The sequence below is a fragment of the Pleurodeles waltl genome, chromosome 3_1 (assembly GCF_031143425.1).
Source record: "Pleurodeles waltl isolate 20211129_DDA chromosome 3_1, aPleWal1.hap1.20221129, whole genome shotgun sequence".
In the NCBI taxonomy this organism is placed as follows: domain Eukaryota; kingdom Metazoa; phylum Chordata; class Amphibia; order Caudata; family Salamandridae; genus Pleurodeles; species Pleurodeles waltl.
In genome coordinates, this window is record NC_090440.1 from 1,683,564,178 (window position 1) to 1,683,585,299 (window position 21,122).

The 21,122-nt window shown below is 43.5% G+C and overlaps 1 protein-coding gene across 1 annotated transcript in view; it reads left to right on the top strand.

Moving 5' to 3' along the window:
* The window catches only part of ITGA4 (integrin subunit alpha 4), a 365,777-nt gene that overhangs the window by 333,186 nt on the left and 11,469 nt on the right, over positions 1 to 21,122 (top strand). Inside the window, exons 25-26 of the mRNA XM_069225453.1 lie at positions 809 to 928; positions 8,358 to 8,450. Of these exons, the coding sequence (XP_069081554.1) occupies positions 809 to 928; positions 8,358 to 8,450 (213 nt within the window). The remainder of the gene's footprint in view (positions 1 to 808; positions 929 to 8,357; positions 8,451 to 21,122) is intronic.

Genomic DNA, 21,122 nt, shown 5'->3' on the forward strand with positions numbered 1-21,122 from the left:
CAGGGAAGCGTCTGCACGTGTTCGTTTTTCGAATGCATTAAATTAATGTCTTTATTTCCACATCCATCTAATTAATTAAAGTGCCAGTTGATCGGGCATTGAGGAGAAGAAGACAGTGAATTATTTTGTGCCCGGTGGGCAGTGTAGTTTACTTGGATCAGAACTTGCAAGCACTCATAAGTTAAGGCGCACAAGCACTGATAAAGACAATAGATTTGATATTTGTAAGGTTAAAGCAAACACATTTATTAAACAAGAATATATGAGGAAAGTAGATAACCCAACATATTAGTTAGTAATGAGTATCACTGGCCAAAGTCAGTAACACGATTAACTTCCACAGGTAGTAATGATCCATGGCTGTAATGATCACCAATGACCCCTCGAAGGATTGATCCCCCTCCCCGAGATAACAATGAACATCGATGGCACCATGCAGTACCCAACAAAGTGTTTAACCCTTCATCCATTCATGTAACGTTTGCCTCGTGCCAACTTTCATCTGCACACCAATCACACACTAAGAATCGACAATGAAAGGACACTTTCATTTGATAAAAAATAACAGCTCTATTGCCTTTATCAACGCTTGTTTTCATATACCAAAACAGAGAAGCAAGGCAGTTACTACATTATTCCAGCCCCTCTGTCTTTAACAAACTTTCAGATCTTTGGCAAGTTTATTGTTTGCATTATTAATTAAAGAATACCAAGTTATTTCAGTAGAAAGAATCTATACCGATTATGAAATTCGAATGACCTAAACTTGAATTTTCTTTCTCCTCAATCTGATAACATTTATCCAAAGTTCTGCACGAGAGAGGATAACAGCTGTTTACAAATCATTTGCAAACTTGGAGACATTGAGATCGAAATGGAGGCCAGTGTTGAAGTATCCCTGGAAATAAGACCTTTCCTTTTGCAAACGGTAAGGTGTTACTGGAAATTTAAAATTAAGCTTGTGAAAGGGTGTAATCGAACAATCAAAAGCAGAAGTTAATTATGTAACTTTATGTCTTCTCCAACGCATATAGAAACTTAGATTTTGGTTTATAGCACAAAAACTACACAATGTTTTTGCACAATTCAGGTACATCAGTTACAACTTTAATATTTATAATCCAATCTAAATGTAAATATATTATATCACTACTCTGTTAGCCCAGTCATGTTCTTTCCTAATATTGTACTTGCCATACAATGTGTACCACTAAGGCACTAAACTTAGTTGAAAATGTAATTCTGTAGGCTTACACCAACATATAGAGTAGATTTCAGTATACTTTTGAAATCACAAATAGTAGTTATGGATTTTTTCCTGAATTCTTGTTGCATATGCAAAATGCTTTCAACATGTATGAATGTAGCAAATGTACATTTAAACATGCTAATGTGCTGCATAATTTGATTTCCGTTTCTTTTACAACTAAAGGCCATATGTACTAAAGCATTTTTCCATAGACACAGAATGGGTAAAACCCCTTGGTACATCTGGCCTTTACTTTGTTATTTTTGTGTAGGAGGAAATTATTTTCTGTCTGGGGGAAAAAAAAAAACACTTCCCCTCCTGATGTGAATCTGTGGCCGTTTCTAGGGTAGGGAATGACCTGAAAAAGCTTTGTGAATTCCCAGAAACTTGAAAGTTTGTGGGTTTTCACTCCCTTCAGCTGGTGCGCCACATACCCCTCGAATTGCCTATATATTTATTGCCATTTAAAATAAGTCCATATTTGTGTCATTTTAATTGCGGTTTATAAGCGCTAGATTTTGTTTTGTGATTTACAAACACGGATTTACTCTAAAAAATCATTCTATTTGCATATTTTAGTCATACTTAAATGCTAGCTCTAGGTTTTTTGTTTATTTACCCAGTTAACTAACAAAGTTCTTTAAGTCTTTGCTTGCAAATTACATCCTAGTTTTGAAAATGTACCTGTACAAAATAAGGCAAAAAACACTCATATGAGCACTTCAGGCTTTTGGTTGTGTTTCGCTGCACACACTCCTGACTTTGAGACATCCTAATCACTCTGTCAGGAAAACTGTAAGATTTTTCAACTTAGCTAAGGTGCTACCATTCTAACCTAGTTGCTTATATTTTTATTAATATTTGCTTGCTAGGTTTTGAAGTTTATGTTCTAGGATAATATGTTGATCTTAGCCAGATCCCATGCCAAAACCCAGTTCATATCTGTTTTCCCATCACCATGATGGGATCAGTGAAGCAAAGGAAAATGAAAGGATTGGGAGAAAGCACTGTGAGAAGAATGGGGGCGATGCATGAATTTCACAGGGGAGAAGTCATGTGGTTAAACAGGATGAAGCATAAAAACACGCTTAAAATGGGAGGGCTGTGTTACAGAAAACTAACATGTAAAGGAAGTGATGGCGAGTGAGGAGTTGTAAAAGAAGACATCTCATGTGTTTGAGCCTCTGGAGCCAAGGTTCACATAAATGAACACCAAGAACGGGTAAAGCTAATTTAGGGAACTATTTTGGTAGATGGTAGTGATGCAAATCAGTCCCTTGCATAGTAACACTACCAACAGTAGCTCAGTATGAAAAATTATTTTGACAGAACTCCTTCCTTGAGTGATTGCTCCCATTTCAGTCGGTTGTTTAATAGGTGATTCCCAAATGTGCTCCGTAATACTACTACTACAAAGAAATCAGACTGCAAAAAATGATTTACTTCTCCACAAGGGGAGAAAAATGTTAGGTTGGAAAATTACCTGCAAAATGTCTGGGAAATCCAGAAACTTGCAATTTTGTGAGTTTCCATTACTCATTGCAGATGTTCTCTACTTGTAGTACTCATACCCCAACCTAAAATGTGTGCATTATGATGAACCTTTATGTGGGAATAAATCCATTTACTAAAGAAAATTGCTGATTGCAAGACAGTGCAAATCAGCACCAAGACTAACTGTATGTCATAACGCCAATAGGCTTAAACACAAGTACTCAGTTCAATAGTGAATTCATCCAGAGTTGTTTAATAAATCACCATTCCTTGGTTTCTGTGTATTAACATAATTAGCAATAATCCATTGCATTGATGTAGAAAGCAAAACTTCCCAGTAAAATGTAAATAATATATGGTATCGTCATTATCCGACAACAAACTTAACTGGTCCCAATGCATTTTGGGTCAAAGACCCTTCGTCAGCCATATACTGTTTCTCATGCCCAGTGTCCACAATCTGTCAAAGTTGAATAGATCACCAAAATGGCACAATATGGCTTGGTCCCTCTGTAGAAGTGAGGCGTATGTAAAACCAGGACACAGCTTCAAAGATGACTCGTCTTGTTTATTCTAGAAACTGTAAACTTATCCGTAGAGAAAGCATCCCGACCTCCGCCTCTCCCCGCAACCGTCACTTCTCTCCTCACACGCACCTTCCATTCCATCGCACGCTCACCATTCTCCATTCGTATCCTCGCGCACACACAACACACACATTCTCACATTCACCTTCTCGCGCTCCCACCTGGATATAGGATATAACACTTCTCCCTTCTTTAACCAAAACAACAGTAACAGAACATAAACATTATTTTTTTAACATGCAAACTAATTATAACTAACTACAGCATTTTGTAAAATAGATACTTCACAACAAGTTATAGTCTTTGAGATATGACGGAGGTTTGACAGATCTGTTCGATCTCCTCACATCTGAACTGCATGGCAACTCTTCAGCGGTATCCTTCCGACTACTTGAGTCTGAGATCTGTGTGTCCTTCCGACCACTAGAGTCTGAGTTCTGTGTGGAGACTCCAACGGCCTTCTTATGAGATACATCCCTACACAAGGAATTGAGATTTCCTCTAAATTTAACAATTCTATTCAAATTCCAAACTCTATTATCATCTGTTTTCACAGCATTAGTAAATAACTTCACAACCTCCATGGGACCAGAGAGTTTTTTTTTCATTAGAGGATTTTTGATAAGAACATAATCACCAACATGAACTTCCGTTTTCTTCACAGCATGAGTTTTATCAAAATTTATTTTACTCTTCACCCTCTTTGCACACTCCCTGGACCTCCACTCATCATTCACCATCATCCTACCCCTGCCATCAAGTAAATTATTAACCCAAGAAGGTTCCAATTCAGAATTTCCACGCCTACCTCGAAACAGAGAAAAAGGTGTCTCCCCTGTAGACGTGTGAGGGGTATGTCTATAGAGATAGACCTTTTTTAGCACTTCTTCCTTCCAATTCAATTGGTTATCCTTAGCAATTGAGATGGTTTCTTTGAAAACCCGATTGAAACGTTCCACCATACCATTACACTCAGGATAGTACAACGCACAGAGTTTGTGTTTGACACCACACCCATGCAAAAACTCATTCATTTCTCCTGAAACTAACTGTATTCCATTATCTATGAGAATGGTAGTGGGTAAGCCTTCTTGAATTATTAACTTCTTGATAAATTTAATCACCTTGTTAGTGTCGATACTTCCAGTAAAATTTACCTCAGGCCACCTTGAAAACATATCAATAACCACAATCACGTATTCAGCCATACCACCACTATGAATGGGTCCTAAGATATCAAGTGCAATGTCTTGCCACGGACCTTTTGGAGTTTCCTTAGTGATCATGGGTTGAACACGAGGTTTCAAAGCCTTTTCACTCACCGCACACTGTGGACAATCTCTGACAACCCTTTCAGCTTGCACGTCCATACCTGGCCACCAATAGGAGGAACGCAACCTCTCTTTGGTTTTAGAAATGCCCATGTGACTATCGTGAGCCTGATTTACTAATTGACTCCTCACACTTCTAGGAGGAACCAACCTTGTACCTCTCAATAACAGCCCATCAACACAAACCAATTCATTTCTCACATTCCAAAATTCAGCACTTCCCCCACAACCTTTATTTTTAATCCTCCAATCACCTTGTATCAACTTGATGACTTCTTGTAGCACCACATCTCTTAAGGTTTCTTCACGCCATTTGACCTCAGGGATTATTTCAAAACTGACTTCACACACTCGATCAAAACATTCTGTATCATCACCCTCCAGACCTTCACTCTCATGGTTCCTACTTTCTGTAGAAACTAATCTAGATAAAACATCAGCCGACAAGTTATGAGAACCAGGAACATATTCTACGATAAAATCGTATTCCTGTAATCCAACAATCCACTTAGTGATCCTGCTAGAGACAGAATCAATTCCCTTAGAGTAGAAAACTTGACATAAAGGTTTGTGATCAGTCCGCACGACAAAAGAACCTCCCCACAAAAACTTTTTTAACTTCTTAATTGCCCAAAAAACCGCCAGTGCCTCCCTCTCGATCACAGAATATTTGCTCTCAGCACCTCTAAGACTCCTAGAAATGAAGGCAATGGTGTTTTCTGGATTTAAACCACCTTGTTGTAAAACTGCTCCCAACCCTTTGTTACTGGCATCGGTCGTCAAAATAGAACGCATATTAGGATTAAAATTCTTGAGTGTGGGCGCTATCACAAGAGAGTCCTTGATACTGCTAAATTCCCTCTCACACTCATCATCCCACTTGAAATCAGTACCCTTTTTTAGCAAACTTCTCATGTTAAAACATGAACTGGCAAAATTCCTGACAAATTTACTGTAAAATTTAGCCATACCAAGGAATCGCACTAGTTCCTCTTTCGATGTAGGGGAAAACAAACACCGAATAATGTCGACCAGTTCTTTCTTGGGTAAAACACCCCCACCAGAAATAGTGTGCCCTAGATAATCAATGGCCTCCACTCCAAACTTGCACTTCTCAGCCTTTATAGTTAGACCACTTTCTTCATGACCTCAACACACTTTACAGAGTGTTCAATTCTTTTTGCAAGTAGAATGACCTTATCTAGATGTGGATCATCTAACAACCAGAGCTCGTCACGTACTTTATCCATTTTGCATCCTAGCATGAATTGATCACAAATTCGTTCATCCAAAGTAGAGCCAAACTTGCATGAGGAGGCCAAACGTCTCAGGTCTGTTAAGTAATTCTCAACTGTTTCTCCTTCAACTTGTAGTCTCCTACCGAAATAGTACCTCTCCAAAATTGTGCTGATTTTCGGTAGATAATGTAAGTCTAATTTTTTAATACAAATTTCATATTCGTTTAAGGCAATAGAATCAGTGTCAGGAATATCTGGGAGATGGTCGAAAATCTCTTGACCTTCCGTACCTAGGCAGTGAAGTAACAAAGCAGTCCTCCTTTCAGTACTAAGTGATGTACCACAAACTCTAGAATATCTTTCGAATACCTTCTTCCACTTGCTCCACTTGATTGGAGGATCTCCAGGAGTGGAGAGAAAAAAAGGAGCAGCAGCAACATTCTGCATTGTGTAGAGAAAAAAAAACACTACAGAAAGAGAAGAAAAAAATTATATATATATATAAGTAGCTAGTGTAAAAATACTTGAAAAGGTTTATTTCTGACAATCTTGCGTGGCAGTCGCAGAAGAAACGGCAAGCGAGAAGGAACGGTAAAAAGAACAGCATGATAGCAATGGACGCCGAAATTAGCTCTTCATATGACTTAGCAGAATAAGTAAAAGAATTGTCCTGGAAACAGGAAACACTGAAGGTTTTAAGCTTTAAAAGCATGTAAGTTGCCTTAAAAATGCCTTAAAATAACATTGCGCTGGAAACTGCGTGAGAATTGCCCTGACATCAGCAAGCACTTCGGTTGTCTTGGCAACAGGGAGCTCGAGAGCGCAATCTGCGCTCAAGACAGAAGTATGAAGTACGGTTGAAAACGAAGAAAATCATGAAATTATAGGCAGCTTACGGTTACAGTCCAATAGAGTTCATCACGGTTACAGTTCAACCGAGTTCATAGACGTCTCCTTTTCCTTCCAAAAATGTCTTCTCAAGTCAGGATGCTTTCCGAAGCTGGTGTGGGAAAGCCTCTCGTCGCCAGTGTAGAAGTGAGGCGTATGTAAAACCAGGACACAGCTTCAAAGATGACTCATCTTGTTTATTCTAGAAACTGTAAACTTATCCGTAGAGAAAGCATCCCGACCTCCGCCTCTCCCCGCAACCGTCACTTCTCTCCTCACACGCACCTTCCATTCCATCGCACGCTCACCATTCTCCATTCGTATCCTCGCGCACACACAACACACACATTCTCACATTCACCTTCTCGCGCTCCCACCTGGATATAGGATATAACACCCTCCCATACAGGACAACGTGGTTTCCAATTTGTTCAATTATTGTATCATCATTTGTGCTTCAGACAACTTTGAGTTAAACCGCGTTCAGCAGAGGATAGAAAAATCTATTACTAAAGCAAGGGTCAATCACGTAGCATACATTTTGAGATCTGACAGAATTAATTAACATTGTTGGAAGCACATATTACGCTACAATAACTGAACCAACTGGGAAACCATGTTGTCCTGCATGACAGGGACCTTGCCATGTTGTCAATTTGGATATCTCTGTATCTTTGACAGATTGTGGCCAACGGGCATTAGAAACAGTATACACCTGATGAGTCTTTGATCAACAATGCCTTATGACCTGTTAAGTTCATCACTGGATAATGTCAATACAATATATTGTTCAAATTTCACTGAAGTTTTTCTTACCACATCAGTGCAATGGATTATGGCTAAGTAGGGGAATACACAACAAAATGGTTGATGAGTGATTATCAAACAACTCTGGATGAATTCACTATTGATCTGAGTACTTGGTTTAAGCCTATTGGCGTTATTATGTATATTGTGTTGTGGGACTGATTTGCACTGTCTTTCAATCAGCAACTTTCTTTAGTAGACTGTGTGTTTATTGGCCAGAGAACACAGCAGGACAGCATGTTGAACATTAATTTAGGTGTTAAGAGTTAGATTAATTTCGAGTGCATTCTTTGGACTTGACAGCATTTAATAAATCAATTTACAACACTAAAATTATTCCTTAGTGGTAGACCTTTCGGTGTTAGTAAATCAATTTTCAACACTTCCATTTCTTCCATACTGTTGGGTCATTGGGAGTGAGTAATTACTTTTACAAGTGCAAAAGGTCACTAGAATGTTTCCCTTTACAGTGCTGCTATTTATACATTTAAATGTTATATAGATACACAAATGCCCTTATGAATCAGTGTTCACTGGAAGATGAGAACTGAAATGATGTAAGGGAATTGTGAATGATATAATTTCATCTCTCTGCACAAAACCTACAGATGAAGTCTTAGAAATGAATGTTTGCAGTCTTTCTATCCATGGTGTTTGGCCAATGCCATCTCGTAGCAGCCTCTAGCTATCTCAATGATAAACAGGATAATGAAATTGTTTTTGTGGATATATATTAAGGTCAAAATGTTCCTTTTTTTAATAGAATGAAGCTTTATCACTTCATCTGGAAACAAGAGCAACAATGTCACTGGAGAAAAACCCAAGAGTTGAGCTCCACAGGAAACAGCACACGAATGTAGGATTCTGAAGACCATTACTATTTCAATAAATCAATGAAAAAATATTGTTGAATCACAGAAGGTTCTCTATAGCTTAACATGCCGTTCAGAAAAATATGCAGTGTTCCATATGGTTTTATTGCTGCTTCTTGTGTTCAGGAACAGTTTACACCTGTTGAAATAATGTTAACAATCTTTGGCAAAGCCCAGAGCTGGTGGTTTTGACAGTGCTTGTTTGGCATCATGCATACTTTATCAATAATTTACCATTTGAAAATGGCCATCGGTCATCCTGGAACCGTAATTTGAGAATTATGAAAAAAATCAAAGAATGTCTGTGGGACATCAGCAAGTATGCACAAGCGGCCATCTTTGAAATTTTGGATTTTCTGTGCTATTTTATGAGAAAAAATACTATCCAAAGTGACTGCCCATGTGTGATGTTGGTAGCCTTCTTGGAATGTTTTTTCTTATAAAGTATGACAAAAACATTTTAGTATGCCTGCGTGTACTTGTGCAAGCATGCTAACGCACCAGCTGCATTCTTAAAATGTTTTGTTATTGTTTTTTTATAGTTTATTACTAATTTACATTCCAAGATGGCAGATGGATATGGTGGAATGGTAAATTAAGGATAAATCAGGTGCAGGATGCCATGCACATGCAAAGGAGCGAGTGGCTGGAAAAAGCATGCAACTGGCAGGCCTTCGCAGAAAAACAAAATAAATAAAAAAAGCAGGCGATTAATCATTGCCAGGTAGATGAAAGGCAGGGAGTAGCAGACAGACAAAGAGTGAATGGACAGGGGAGAGAAAGAGTAAAGGGAGAGGAGTGAATGGGTGGATGATAAAACAATGAGAGAGGGCAAGACGTGGGGGAGAGAAAAGGCAGCAATGCAGGAAAGGTATGGATGGGATAGAAGCTAACGGAGAAGAAAGCATATGGAGATGAGAAAAAAGGCAAGGAGGTGGGAAGGGCAGAACAGGGTCAAGTGAAGAGATAGTGAGCTGATGTGAAGAGCAAACGAAAAGAAGTCAACGTGAGAATGGGATGGGTGGCAGGTCATCAAAGGAGGGAGAGGTCAAAATAATCATTCACTTCAGCTTTTCATAAAAAATGTTAAAAAGCCAAACTACGAAGACTGTTTTTATGAAGCAACAAAATAAAAAGAACTCTGGTCTCGAAGGAAAGCTATGTACTTCCAATAAGTGCTAAACTGAGATATAAAAAAAATACTCCCCTCATGTAAGCATTAGAAGGATACAATTTGTCCAGTCAGAAAATATGTGATGCAGTAATAATCCATGAGGGGCAAGCCGAAGGAGGAAATCCATTGAAAAAGGAGCGGAGAACTGAGGTAGACAGCAATCCAAGAATAAGTGAGGACTGACCCCACACCCCCTCCGTGTATAATGTATAGCACATAGTATGTCACAACAACACACGACCATTGGTGTTTCTTGGCAAGTGGGGATGTTATCAGTGTGTGACAATGTACAGTAATCAGGTTAGCAAGGGTCACATTATGAGTCACCAAATTCAAACACTTTCATGAAGTAAGGATGTAGACTTTACTCCTTCACAATTAACATGCTTGAGCCATCAAAGCACATTTATGGAACCGCCATGCTGCTTAAAACATAGCACACAACTCAAGCAAATAGTTAAGCAGACAGACTGGGTCTGAGACATAACTGTTTCAGAACTAGGTAGGGTTTGAATGTGAAAGTGATTGGACACCACCATGGCTGTACCTAGAGTCACAATCAAAAAGTAATCATGGTGAATCCCTGTGTCCAGAAGGGTGGGGTATCAATACACACAAAAATCCTTTGTGGATTAATCTTATTAGCCTTATTATTATCATCATAACTCTTTATTCCAATGTTACTATGCTAAAGTTGTGTTCCATATGTAGATTGTCAGGGTGGTGGAATTCCTACTGACCAACCCCCAAGACATATTAGTTAGAGGTAAAGGACAACAAATCTTCATGTTTAGTTTGTCCTGTGGACAGGTAGGGATCCCCCATCATAGGACTCTCGCTGTACGAATGAGATTGCTAGATTTTGGGTGGCAGCACCACTGAGCATGGGGGACCGAGTCTGAATGATAGCTGTCAGCCTAACCATTTCTGCTAGCTAGAAGCACCTCACCAGTACCCTAGAGTAAAGGTGATTTGTGGCAGCCTATCAGATGACACTCTAAGACTTCTCAGGAAAGTCGTAGTGGAACAGATCTTACCCCTTTCTCTGAGTTATACATGTCTCATACATGCAAAGACAAACAGAAGCAAGATTTGGTTCATTACGTTTTATTGAAGCATCTGCATTCTATTTAAAAAGGCATGAATTGCGATTATTAGGATAATGAAACACAACACTATTATTGCGTTGACTAGGAAAGTGAAACAGAGGAAAAGTCCCACCATACTGTCAAAATAGTGAACCTAAAATCCCTACCTGCACTGCTAAAATTCTACATGAACATAACAACAGTGTTCACCCTAAGCTGCCCGTCTAGTCCCTGGTTGGAAACCCAATCCCCATACATGTGCTATAGTTAGAGAAGAGGTCTGTTTGGTTTCCTGGGAATCCTCCCACATGGATGAAGATAAGAAGCAGAGTTTCAGCCGATACTGTGACGACAACGTGCAGCATAAGATGGATGGCTGGCTAGAATGTCCTGGCAGTGTGGTGTTTTATAATAAAACATTCTGTTGTTCATAGAACTCCCCTGACGTGAAAACACATATTTTTCTCTGTAGGGTAGACATTGTACTCTTTGGACCGGCAATACCCTGTAAACTATTGTGTGCAGCCTTGGGTTGAGCACAGGATGAAAATGTTGTCCAAAGAAATGAATAACAAATTCTGCATGGAAGGACAACTGTTAAAAATAATAAAACATCACCACTAAAAAGAAGCTCTGCTAAAATAATAATAAGAATAAAATGACATGTAACTAGGTAAGAGTGCACAGGCCTCAGGCCCAGTGCTAAAATAAATGTGCCCATATAAATGCTAAAATTCCCTTGCAACACCCCCAGACAAACCCTTTCACTGACAGTTTATAGTACCGAGACAAGTTGGTGTAAAAAAGGGTTGTCTGCCAGTAAGGAAATTACTGTATCCTTATCTATAAGTTGTTTCAACTTGTATATATGGTTCATTAATGCAAAGCTTTTACTTTAGGGGAAAGAGCTCTAAGATAATGCAGTGAGCTCACATTGCATTACTAACGGTGCTTCCAGTAAAATAATGTGTACGTTAGCAAAATGTAATAATTCGAGGTTATTTATTACTCTTGCTGGCTATATGAAACTACCTGCATAGGCAAGAAAGCATGGTTAGTGATTGCTTTCAAAATATATGTAGAAGAAACCCTTTGCAACTTGAAAAAAAGGTTTTTGCTGAATTACTGTGTAGCTTTAAATACCATTTTCAGATGCATGATTTAGTAGAAAGTGTTTGACCCATGCCAGTATTTTAAAAATAGGTTTGTAGAGGGTGTGCATTATTATGGGTAACCTGTGATTGACGTATGATCTGATTCTCACCGGTCAGTCACTTTGTGGCTAGGTGACATAAACTTCCTCCCAGTGATCCGGACTTTGACTATGCATCCTACACTGTGGAGCCTGGCTGTACAGGCCTTAACAAGTAAGGCCACCCTGAATTCATTTACAACCAATCCACTGGATAGGGAATCCAAAAGAATTGATACTTTTCTGAAGAGAATGTTTTCATCAGCTAGACTGGCCCTCCGATCCATCAATGTGGTTTGCTTGTTGGACAGGTGCTCACACGCATTATGGTAACATGTCCAGTGCCATCAAACCAGAGCTCCTTGAAAGAATTAGGGCTTCACTGGCCTAAGTGATACATGATGGCCAGGATGCAGCAAATATGCACTCCATTTAGACCTGGGCACCACTAACTGCATTGACAGAAATATTGGCACCAATGTTGTGTTGAGACAGCATGCTTGAATGAGGTCAACCATATTTTCTGGTGATGTACAGGCAACTCTCAAGGATATGACCCTCTTCAGAGAAAAGGCTGATTTGGCACTAGAACAGTTCAAAGACGCTTTTGCCAGAGCCAGATCTTTGGGTCTATTGAGCAATTTCCACACCAAATCAGGGGTTAGAATAGTGGGTTTGCTTACACACAGCAGCCGCCTGCTCAGCTCTAAAGCAGCCAGCCCAATCCTCTTGAGGCATTGTCATGGTCCCCGTCAGATTCATACATGACAGCAGGACCTGTAGTCTTCTGATTCTTCCCCGGTGCAGTGGTAACAAGCCACTTTAGTTTGCCCTTAATGACTTATAGCAAGCTGTCAGGAAGTACAATCCTTTTCACCCTATCTTCCTCCAAAAAGATAGCGTCTTTTGGAGGAGCCCTCTGCAGTCCTGATGTGGTCAATCTTTTACTCTCCACGGGTGACATTGTATGGGTACCAGACTTGGAGAAAGGAGAATGGTGATCTTCACACTATTTTCTGAGTAATAAAGAAGGTTGGGTACCTCAAGACCATTCTGGATCACTGTTTGTTGAATGCCTTTCTGCAGAAGGAAAATTCAAAATGCTGATGCTGGCTCTGAGCCTTTCTGCTCTGGACACAGGAAAATGAATGCTTTCCTTAGAATAGTATGACACATCTTTATAAAAACCTGTCCCGTAGTCCCACAGACATCTGTGGTTCAAGGCAGGCCAGAAACACGTTCAATTTACCGTGCTCTCATTTGGCCTTACTGTGGCCTCTTGGTGTTTCACAAAAGTGATGGTGGTCATCAATGCCCATCTTCGGGTTTGTCAAGAGTATACATACTGCCATACCTTGATGGATGGCTATGAAAACGGGGCTCACTGTATTAAGTCGGGGGCTACATATGACGCCGGTCAACTTCCTGACATCATTGGGTTTTACCATCAATGAGCCAAAGCCCCACTTGGGCCCCATGCAAAAGCATCAGTTCACTGGGACAATTCTGTAACCAATGGCATTAAGGGCCTTTCTCCTGCTGCAGTGGGTCTGGGGCACTTAAGATTTAGATTTTTCATGATCGATAATTGGCTTCAGTGAAAACTTTGTTGTTTTGCAAAAAGCAGGACATCTTGGGGGTCCTGAATCCTATTCCAGGAAGTATTTTACCTCTGGAGGTGGCTATACCAGCAAAACATCTCCGTGGTCACCACTACCTAGTGGTGTTCCTAAATTTCAGCAGAGTGGCCAATGATAGCAGATGTTGGCTGGCAGACCATGAGTGGTGCCTACATTCAGGGGTGGCACAGGGCATCTTTGAGCTGGCTAGATTTATGTGCCATCATCGAGAACTCGCAGTATCAAGAATTTTGTGCATTGCAGTTTCTTCCAAAGCATTTACTTGAAGACACAGTCCAGCGGGAATGGAGCAAAGGAATGTGGTATGTGTTTCCACCACTACATCTCATGCCTTGAGTACTGAAGATCAAAATGGACAGGGCACAAGTCAACTTAGTCACCATGACCTGGGCCAGGAGGGGGTGATAACTAGATCGCCTGAGCATTTGCTCTTTGATCAGGGAGTAATTTTAGAGGATCCTTCAGTTTCAACAAAAGGGCAGTGTCCTGCATCTGAGTTGCCACACTATACACCTCCAAGGGTAGAGATGTGAGTGGTGGCAGCTAAATATGTTTGACTTCGCAACTGAAGTGGTTTATGTATTCCTTGCAGCCAGGCACACATCCACAAACTCAATCCACTCTGGCCACTAGGACAGATTAGGTGCCTGAAACACTGACCCCTTACGAGCCAAACTTTATGATGTTCTCTCATTTGACCTTTTGTTAGTCCAACAGGCCTTGCAATGGACACAGTGAAAGGTTATTTGTCAAGTCTTTCTGTGTTTGACTGTCCGTTATTGCTTAAGTTACTGGTTGTGATGCATTTTATAAAAGGTTTGACTCGCATTTTTCTCTCTAATCTATAGTTTTGCCTCAATGGGATCTGATCTTGACATTTCTATGATACACACCCTTCGAGCCTACAAACAGATGCTCTTGATGTTGAAGACCATATTTATTATTGCATTACACTGGTGCAGTACACGAGTGAGCTGCACGCGCTTTGCGAACATCCACCCTATACCACCTTCTTTCTGGACGTTGATGCCTTAGAACAAATGTGGCATTTGTTCCTAATTTTATTACGTCCTTCCACATTGGTCAGTTAATTACTCTGCTAACATTCTTTGCCCCATCTCATCCTTTGAAGGAGGAACACTCCACTACCTTAATCCAAAGAAGGCACTGAGTTTCTACATTGCCCACTTAAGTGATCATAGGGTAGATCAGCTCTTTGTCAGATTCTGTGGTGCAAAGAGAGGTAGGGCAGTACAAAAGAGGACCACATCAAGGTAGATTGTCCCCTGTATCCATATTTACTATGCACTTCCAAAGAAGTAGCCTCAAGAATGCCATCCAGTCCAATTCCATCACCAGGGTCAGAGCTGCAACAAGGGCAGTGGTGCAAGGGTTATCTGTTCTGGATATCTGACAGGTTGTGATGTGGGTCAGTGCATTCACTCGTGCTATGCTAATTGATAGCAAGGTCTGTCAGGAAGGTCACTTTGAGCAGTTGGTTCTACAGGATTTTTTAGTTTCAGTCCACTCCCCAAACTCACTGATTTTGGGAAGTACTGCTATGGTATCTATTCTAAAGGTGAGGAATCTGTGGTTGAAGTATCCATCAGAGGAACAAGATACTTCCCTTTGGTATCACTCTTTCTTGTGGATATTCTATCTAACCCCAGGCTCCTTATTACACTTCCGAATCCCCACTCTGTGGAGTGGCATCTCCTCTATCTAAAAAGGTCCCATTTATGGCTCTGCAAACTGCTACCTATGATTTGTTTGCCACTCCACATCCAGGGGCATGAAATGAGAAAGATGAATTAAACTGATGTCATCTTGTAGGGGTGGCCCTTGTATGCAGCTTTGCTCAATCGCATCCTGGGAGACGCAGGGTCAACAAGCAGCCACATGACACCACCTACAGAAGCATGGGAGCACTGCTGAGGAAAATGTTCTGGAACTTGTGCTTAGAAAGAGTATCCACCAGAAAGATTGTTACTGAAGGTAACAAACTTGTTTGATAAGACCTTGAAAAATTCAATATTGCCTAACTAATAATGGCAACTTTAAAATGAGGAGAAATAAAAAAGCAACATAGTTTTATTTGTTTCCAGTTCATAAACAGACACCCTTTACTAATGCCTGTGAGTCCTTATATGGTTGAGAAAGATACAAATTTGTTAGATCACGCTGAAAGTAACATTGTACAGTTATTTATGACTAGTTTGCAGTCTTTTTTCTAATATGTGCTTATGAAACAGGCACCTGATACAGAAGTAGCAATAGGAGTAAAGATCTTTTTCAAACCATAAGAATAAGATTCCTTGATGCCCTTTAAACCATGTCAGAGAAGTATACCTTCTGGAATCAACATTATTCCCAACTCCCACACCAACCTTCCAAATGGCAGCTTCAACACACCCTCAAAGCAGTTCAGTTTTGAGACCAGTCTCCACAACCAGTAAGAAGCCTTGACATCCTGGGACGAGATTACCAACAAAGTTACAGCACCCACTATGGCTAAACCCTAGTGAGACCAGGCTTCTACATCCAAAAGATCAGAATGCCCTCAATAGAAGATCAGACTCATCCCACTCTGAGACCATGCTACTTGTGAGTCACCCCTTCCATCCCAATTTGAGAACACATCTGGAAACTGATTCCACTCTGGATGCACTCCCAACACTGAACTCCCTGAGATGTCTCTCTCACCCTGAGACCAAAACCCTCTTGGAGAAATATAGCATAGGAGAGACCCCCTACTCTTCCCTAAACTGGATATCTCCCTGTAAGGAAAAAATACACCCCCACTTTAATAAGACAATCAAAACATAGAGATGGCACCAGCATTGTGAAACTTAATTACCTCCTTGCATTGGTAGACTGCACCATTTCCCTAAACCTCTGTTCCTTACTTTGTAATCACTTCTTCGCAAAGAAACCAAAAAATAAAAGTACGTGGAAGCCAGTGATTGAAAATAGGGTGGCTATGTTTGATCATGCCAAACAGGGCCTATATAGGTTTATAAAAAAAGCTTGGTTCTAAATCTATTAAGGGGACCCTGAAATTGTATGCCAGTAAATGTGTGTTGGTTTTCAGAGCAACCCTGCAACGGCCTCCTTTTCAGATAAATTCCCTCAACTCTGACTCCAAAGTCCTAAAGAAGCTGGGGGGAACATAGTGCAGAAGGTTTGAAAAGAAATACAATAGATGCAACAGGAATACCATTTTCAAAAGTGCTATTCTACCGGCCACCAACAGCGGCAGCGTCCTCCAGAATGTCATCTGAGATTTAATCGAGGACATCGCTCTCGTAAGATTGCCATTGACTAGGTCCCTCTCTCGATGGTAAATACGGATACCCAAATACCGGATAGTGTGTGGCTGCCACGGAACAGGACCCCCAGCAAGGCAGAGCCCTGGATCCGGGAGCACAGGATCAAAAGGAAAGAGGTATGATTCGGACCAATTGATCCTGAGACCAGACATCATCGCAAATCGCTGCAATAGCGTCCCGACCTCCGAAGGGATCCGCGTAACATCCCTAAAATACAGGAGGAGGTCGTCGGCATGCAGCGATACCACGTGCAGGCCGGCCCCTAGGGCAATGCCCCATTCAGCCCCCGCGCCACGCAAGGCCGCCGCCAGGGGCTCCATGGCAAGAGAAAACAACAACAGGGAAAGGGGGCAGCCCTGCCTCGTGCCCCTGCACACACGGACCAGTTCTGATACTATGCCCCCCAGCTTTACCCGAACCAGCGGTCGAGTATATAACAGCTTAACCAGTCGTGTGGAGGAGGGTCCCATGCCAAACCGCTGCAGTACCCTGAACAGGTAAGACCATTCCAGAGAGTCAAAAGCCTTCTCCAAGTCCAGGACGAGACATCCTGCCCTCAGCCAATCCCGCTTCACGTATTGCATGACGCGAAACAGCCGTCTGATATTGTGCGATGTCTAGCCGGCACAAACCCGTTGTGGTCCGGGTGGACCAGATCCGGCACTTTTGGCGCAAGGTGCACTGCTAGCACCTTGGCCAGGATTTCGTAGTCAGTGTTCAGCATCGCTAGCGGCCGGTACGAACCCATCTCCGCTGGGTCCCTCCCAGGCTTGGGAAGAGACACCAGTAATGCCTCCCTCTGGGACGCTGACAAATAGCCCCTTTGAACTGCCTCCTCATACATGTGGAGCAACCGGGGCGCCAGTTGAGATGCAAAGGCCTTGTAGAAGTCAGCCGGTAAACACCCTGGGCCCAGCATTTTACCTGATGCGAGCTCACCAGTACTGGACTTTATCTCCTCAAGATCAAGAGGCTTCTCAAGCGCTTCCCTCTGTTCCTCCTCCAGACACAGAAGATCCACTCTAGCAAGAAAGTTGCTACAGAGACTCTCCATGGGAGGCGCACCTGAGGCATAGAGCGCCTCATAATGCCTCGTGAACTCAGAGTGTATTTCCCCAGGTGTATGTACCAGTCCCCCTGCTTGCGAACGAATCTCCACGACCGGTCCCTTCTCGCAGTCACGTTGAATCAACCAGGCCAGCAGCCTGCCCACCTTATCGGCCAAAGCATGGGTTCTCGCAGAGTGCGCAGCATAATTCAAACAGCGCAAGCGCTCAAGTAACGACAGATGCTCTGCGCGAGCCGCAGACAGCAGCGACTCCTCTGCCAAGTTACCAGCCACCTCCCTTTCCAGTCGCAGCATGACACGCTCCACCCGAGCCAGGTCGCGCTCGATGGAGTGGCGCAGATTGCACTGAGTCCCCAGGCAATGCCCACGAACGAATACTTTAAAGGCATCCCATTCCAACAAACCCGACGAAGCTGTGCCATCATTATGCTCAAAGTACTCCGGGATCGCTGCGCTCAGTGACGTTCTAAAGGCAGCGTCTTCTAACAGCTCCGGCCTAAGCCTCCAAGTAGGGACAGCTGGAGGAGAAGAGTCCCAGCTCAGTCGCATAAGCAGCGGATTGTGGTCTGAGTGCGTACGCCCCAAATAATCTGTGTCAGCAATCACTGAAGCCAGGTTCTGAGTGCAAAGCATCCTGTCTAAGCGCACATGCAGGGAGTGCAGGGCAGAATAGTACGAATAAACCCTGTCCCCAGCGTGCCTATCTTGGCTTCTAACGATGTGCAGGCCCGCTCCAACGAGTCTCCAATGCGCTCCACCGCAGCAAGTACCGCATCCAACTCTGGCTGTCCTGTACCGCCACATCCTGTGACCTCCCAGCTCCAGTACCAGAGCACAGACGTCCCATCCCCACCATGTTCTAGGCCACAAGAGATTCCAACCTGTTCCCAATCTGACACCAGCCGCCACTCTGCCAGTTGCACCCGCTCCATACCTTTAATTGATCGCAGTTGGTGCAGAGGAGCCAAGCCAAAAGACTGCCACCGACAATACAACAGTCCAATGCTGAGTGGAACACCCACGGCCCACTCCCAACTCCACACCACCAGCGCCCGCAGGCCTCTGGTTCCACAGCAACTGGCACCAAAGAGGATCCTCCACTCAATGCTGACCTCGCTGTCAACAAATAGTCCACCACCTGGACTCCTTCAGCTTCGCCTCTCTCACCGCTGATCCAGACCTTGAATCGGGCCGGGCCCACTTGCCGGAGCTACCAGTCCACTACAACGCGGGAGCACAAGCAGCGAAGCCCTCGGTCACTGCAACGCTGGGCTCCCCACCACCGATCTCCAGCTCCACAGGCCACACCACCAGCCTCCAAAGTCCACAGGTGGTCAGCTAGGCCGGGGCAACCCCGCTCGCTAATCCGTGGTTCCAACGGGGCTCGTCCAGCCCTAGCCGCGCCAAGGCGCCCACCTCAGCAAGTGAGCAAAAGCGGCCCACTTACATCTCGTCCACAGAAATTAATGCCGTGCCCCGGATGAGGTACCTACTCCTTAGGGTGCCCTCCTCCAGCCGACCCCCTCTGCCAGGTCTGGCCCAGGCGCGACCGCACCCCAACTAGGACCCAGGGCTCCGCAGGCCCAGTCCGGATACTTCTCCTGCTCCCGGGATGCGCCCGCCGGCAGTCCGCCCACTCTCCTCACCTGCTGCTGTATCTTCACCCCGCCGGGGCATCAGCATTTGTGGGGGAGCCTCACCGCGAGGCCGCCCCTGCGTGCAGGTCCCGCCACCGCCACACACACAACACCACATGCCGCTTGGCCCAGCACCCCAGGCCGCCGCCCCACGCGGCTCCAGCCCAACTCTTCTGCGCGCCGCTCCAACGAGTCAGCGCGGAACACCAAAGTAACCCGGTGTCACTCGGGCTCCTGCCCCGTCACTTGCAAGGCGTCACTGGCCTTCTGCCCCCCAGATGGCGCCGGATAAGCCGGTCACGACGCGTAGCTTCTTCAGCTCGCGTCCGCCATTACCAACGGCTTGGCCACGCCCCCCTACGCACTTAATAATTTATGCTGCTAACTCATGATGTTTGAAGTTTTTATTTGGATGAAATGGTATGTTTTTGTATATGTCTGCTTTTTGTATGTTTTATATTTTTATGCAATTTTATGCTACAGAAATGCCGCGAAATAAAGATATTTGACTGACTGAAAGCAAAACACAAGGAAATAAGATTCACAATCCTGAAATTAGATACATCACTAAAATAATAACCATCATGAAACCGTATCCACCACAAACACCAGATTGCTTCTTTAACCCCTAGGGTGCCTTGGACGAGGTCACCTCGTCCTACACCCCGGAACTGGGGGGGGTGCTAGCGCTCCCCCCATGTGCACCCAACCCACCCCCCAAGGCAGGGATGGAAGGGGGAAGCCCTTCCCCTTCCGCCCCTAACCTCCCAACCCAGGGCCTCCTCCCATCGTGCTGAAGAGAAATGCTCTGCATTTCTCTTCCTATCACGTGGGGGAGGCTGAGAGAGAGGCTTCAAAGGAAAGGAAAGTTATTTCCTTCCCTTTGAAGTCTCTCTCTGTGTTTCAAAAGCCGGATTGCAAAGCAATCCGGCTTTTGAAACTCCCACTAGACACCAGGAATGTATTTTTTATTTTTGAAAGTGGCATAAGGGAGCGACCCCTTGGGCAAGGGTCGCCCCCAGGGGGGGCATTTTTTTAGAAAGGCCTTTTCTGCCCCCCCCTCTGGGCAGAAACCTCTAGGCACCAGGGATAAAAATTTTTTTTCCTTTTTGTTTTGTTCTGTTTTTTAGGAGGTGGGGAATGACCCCTTAGGCAAGGGTCGCTCCCCTAACGGGCAAATTATATTTAGTCCATTTCTGCCCCCTTGGGGACAGATTGGCCTATTTTTATGAGGCCAATCTGCCCCCAAGGGGGACAGAAACCACTAGACCCCAGGGATTTTTTTTTTTTAACGTGAATTTCACGCAAGGGGAGCGACCCCTTAAGCAAGGGTCGCACCCCTGGGGGGCAAATTGTATTTAGACCATTTCTGCCCCCCCTTGGGGGCAGGGCCGCCGATTTTAGGTCAATCTGCCCCCAAGGGGGCAGAAACCACTAGGCACCAGGGATATTTTTTTTTTTCCACCAATGTCACGCAAGGGGTGCAACCCCGTAGGCAAGGGTCGCTCCCGGGGAGGGGTGGGGGGG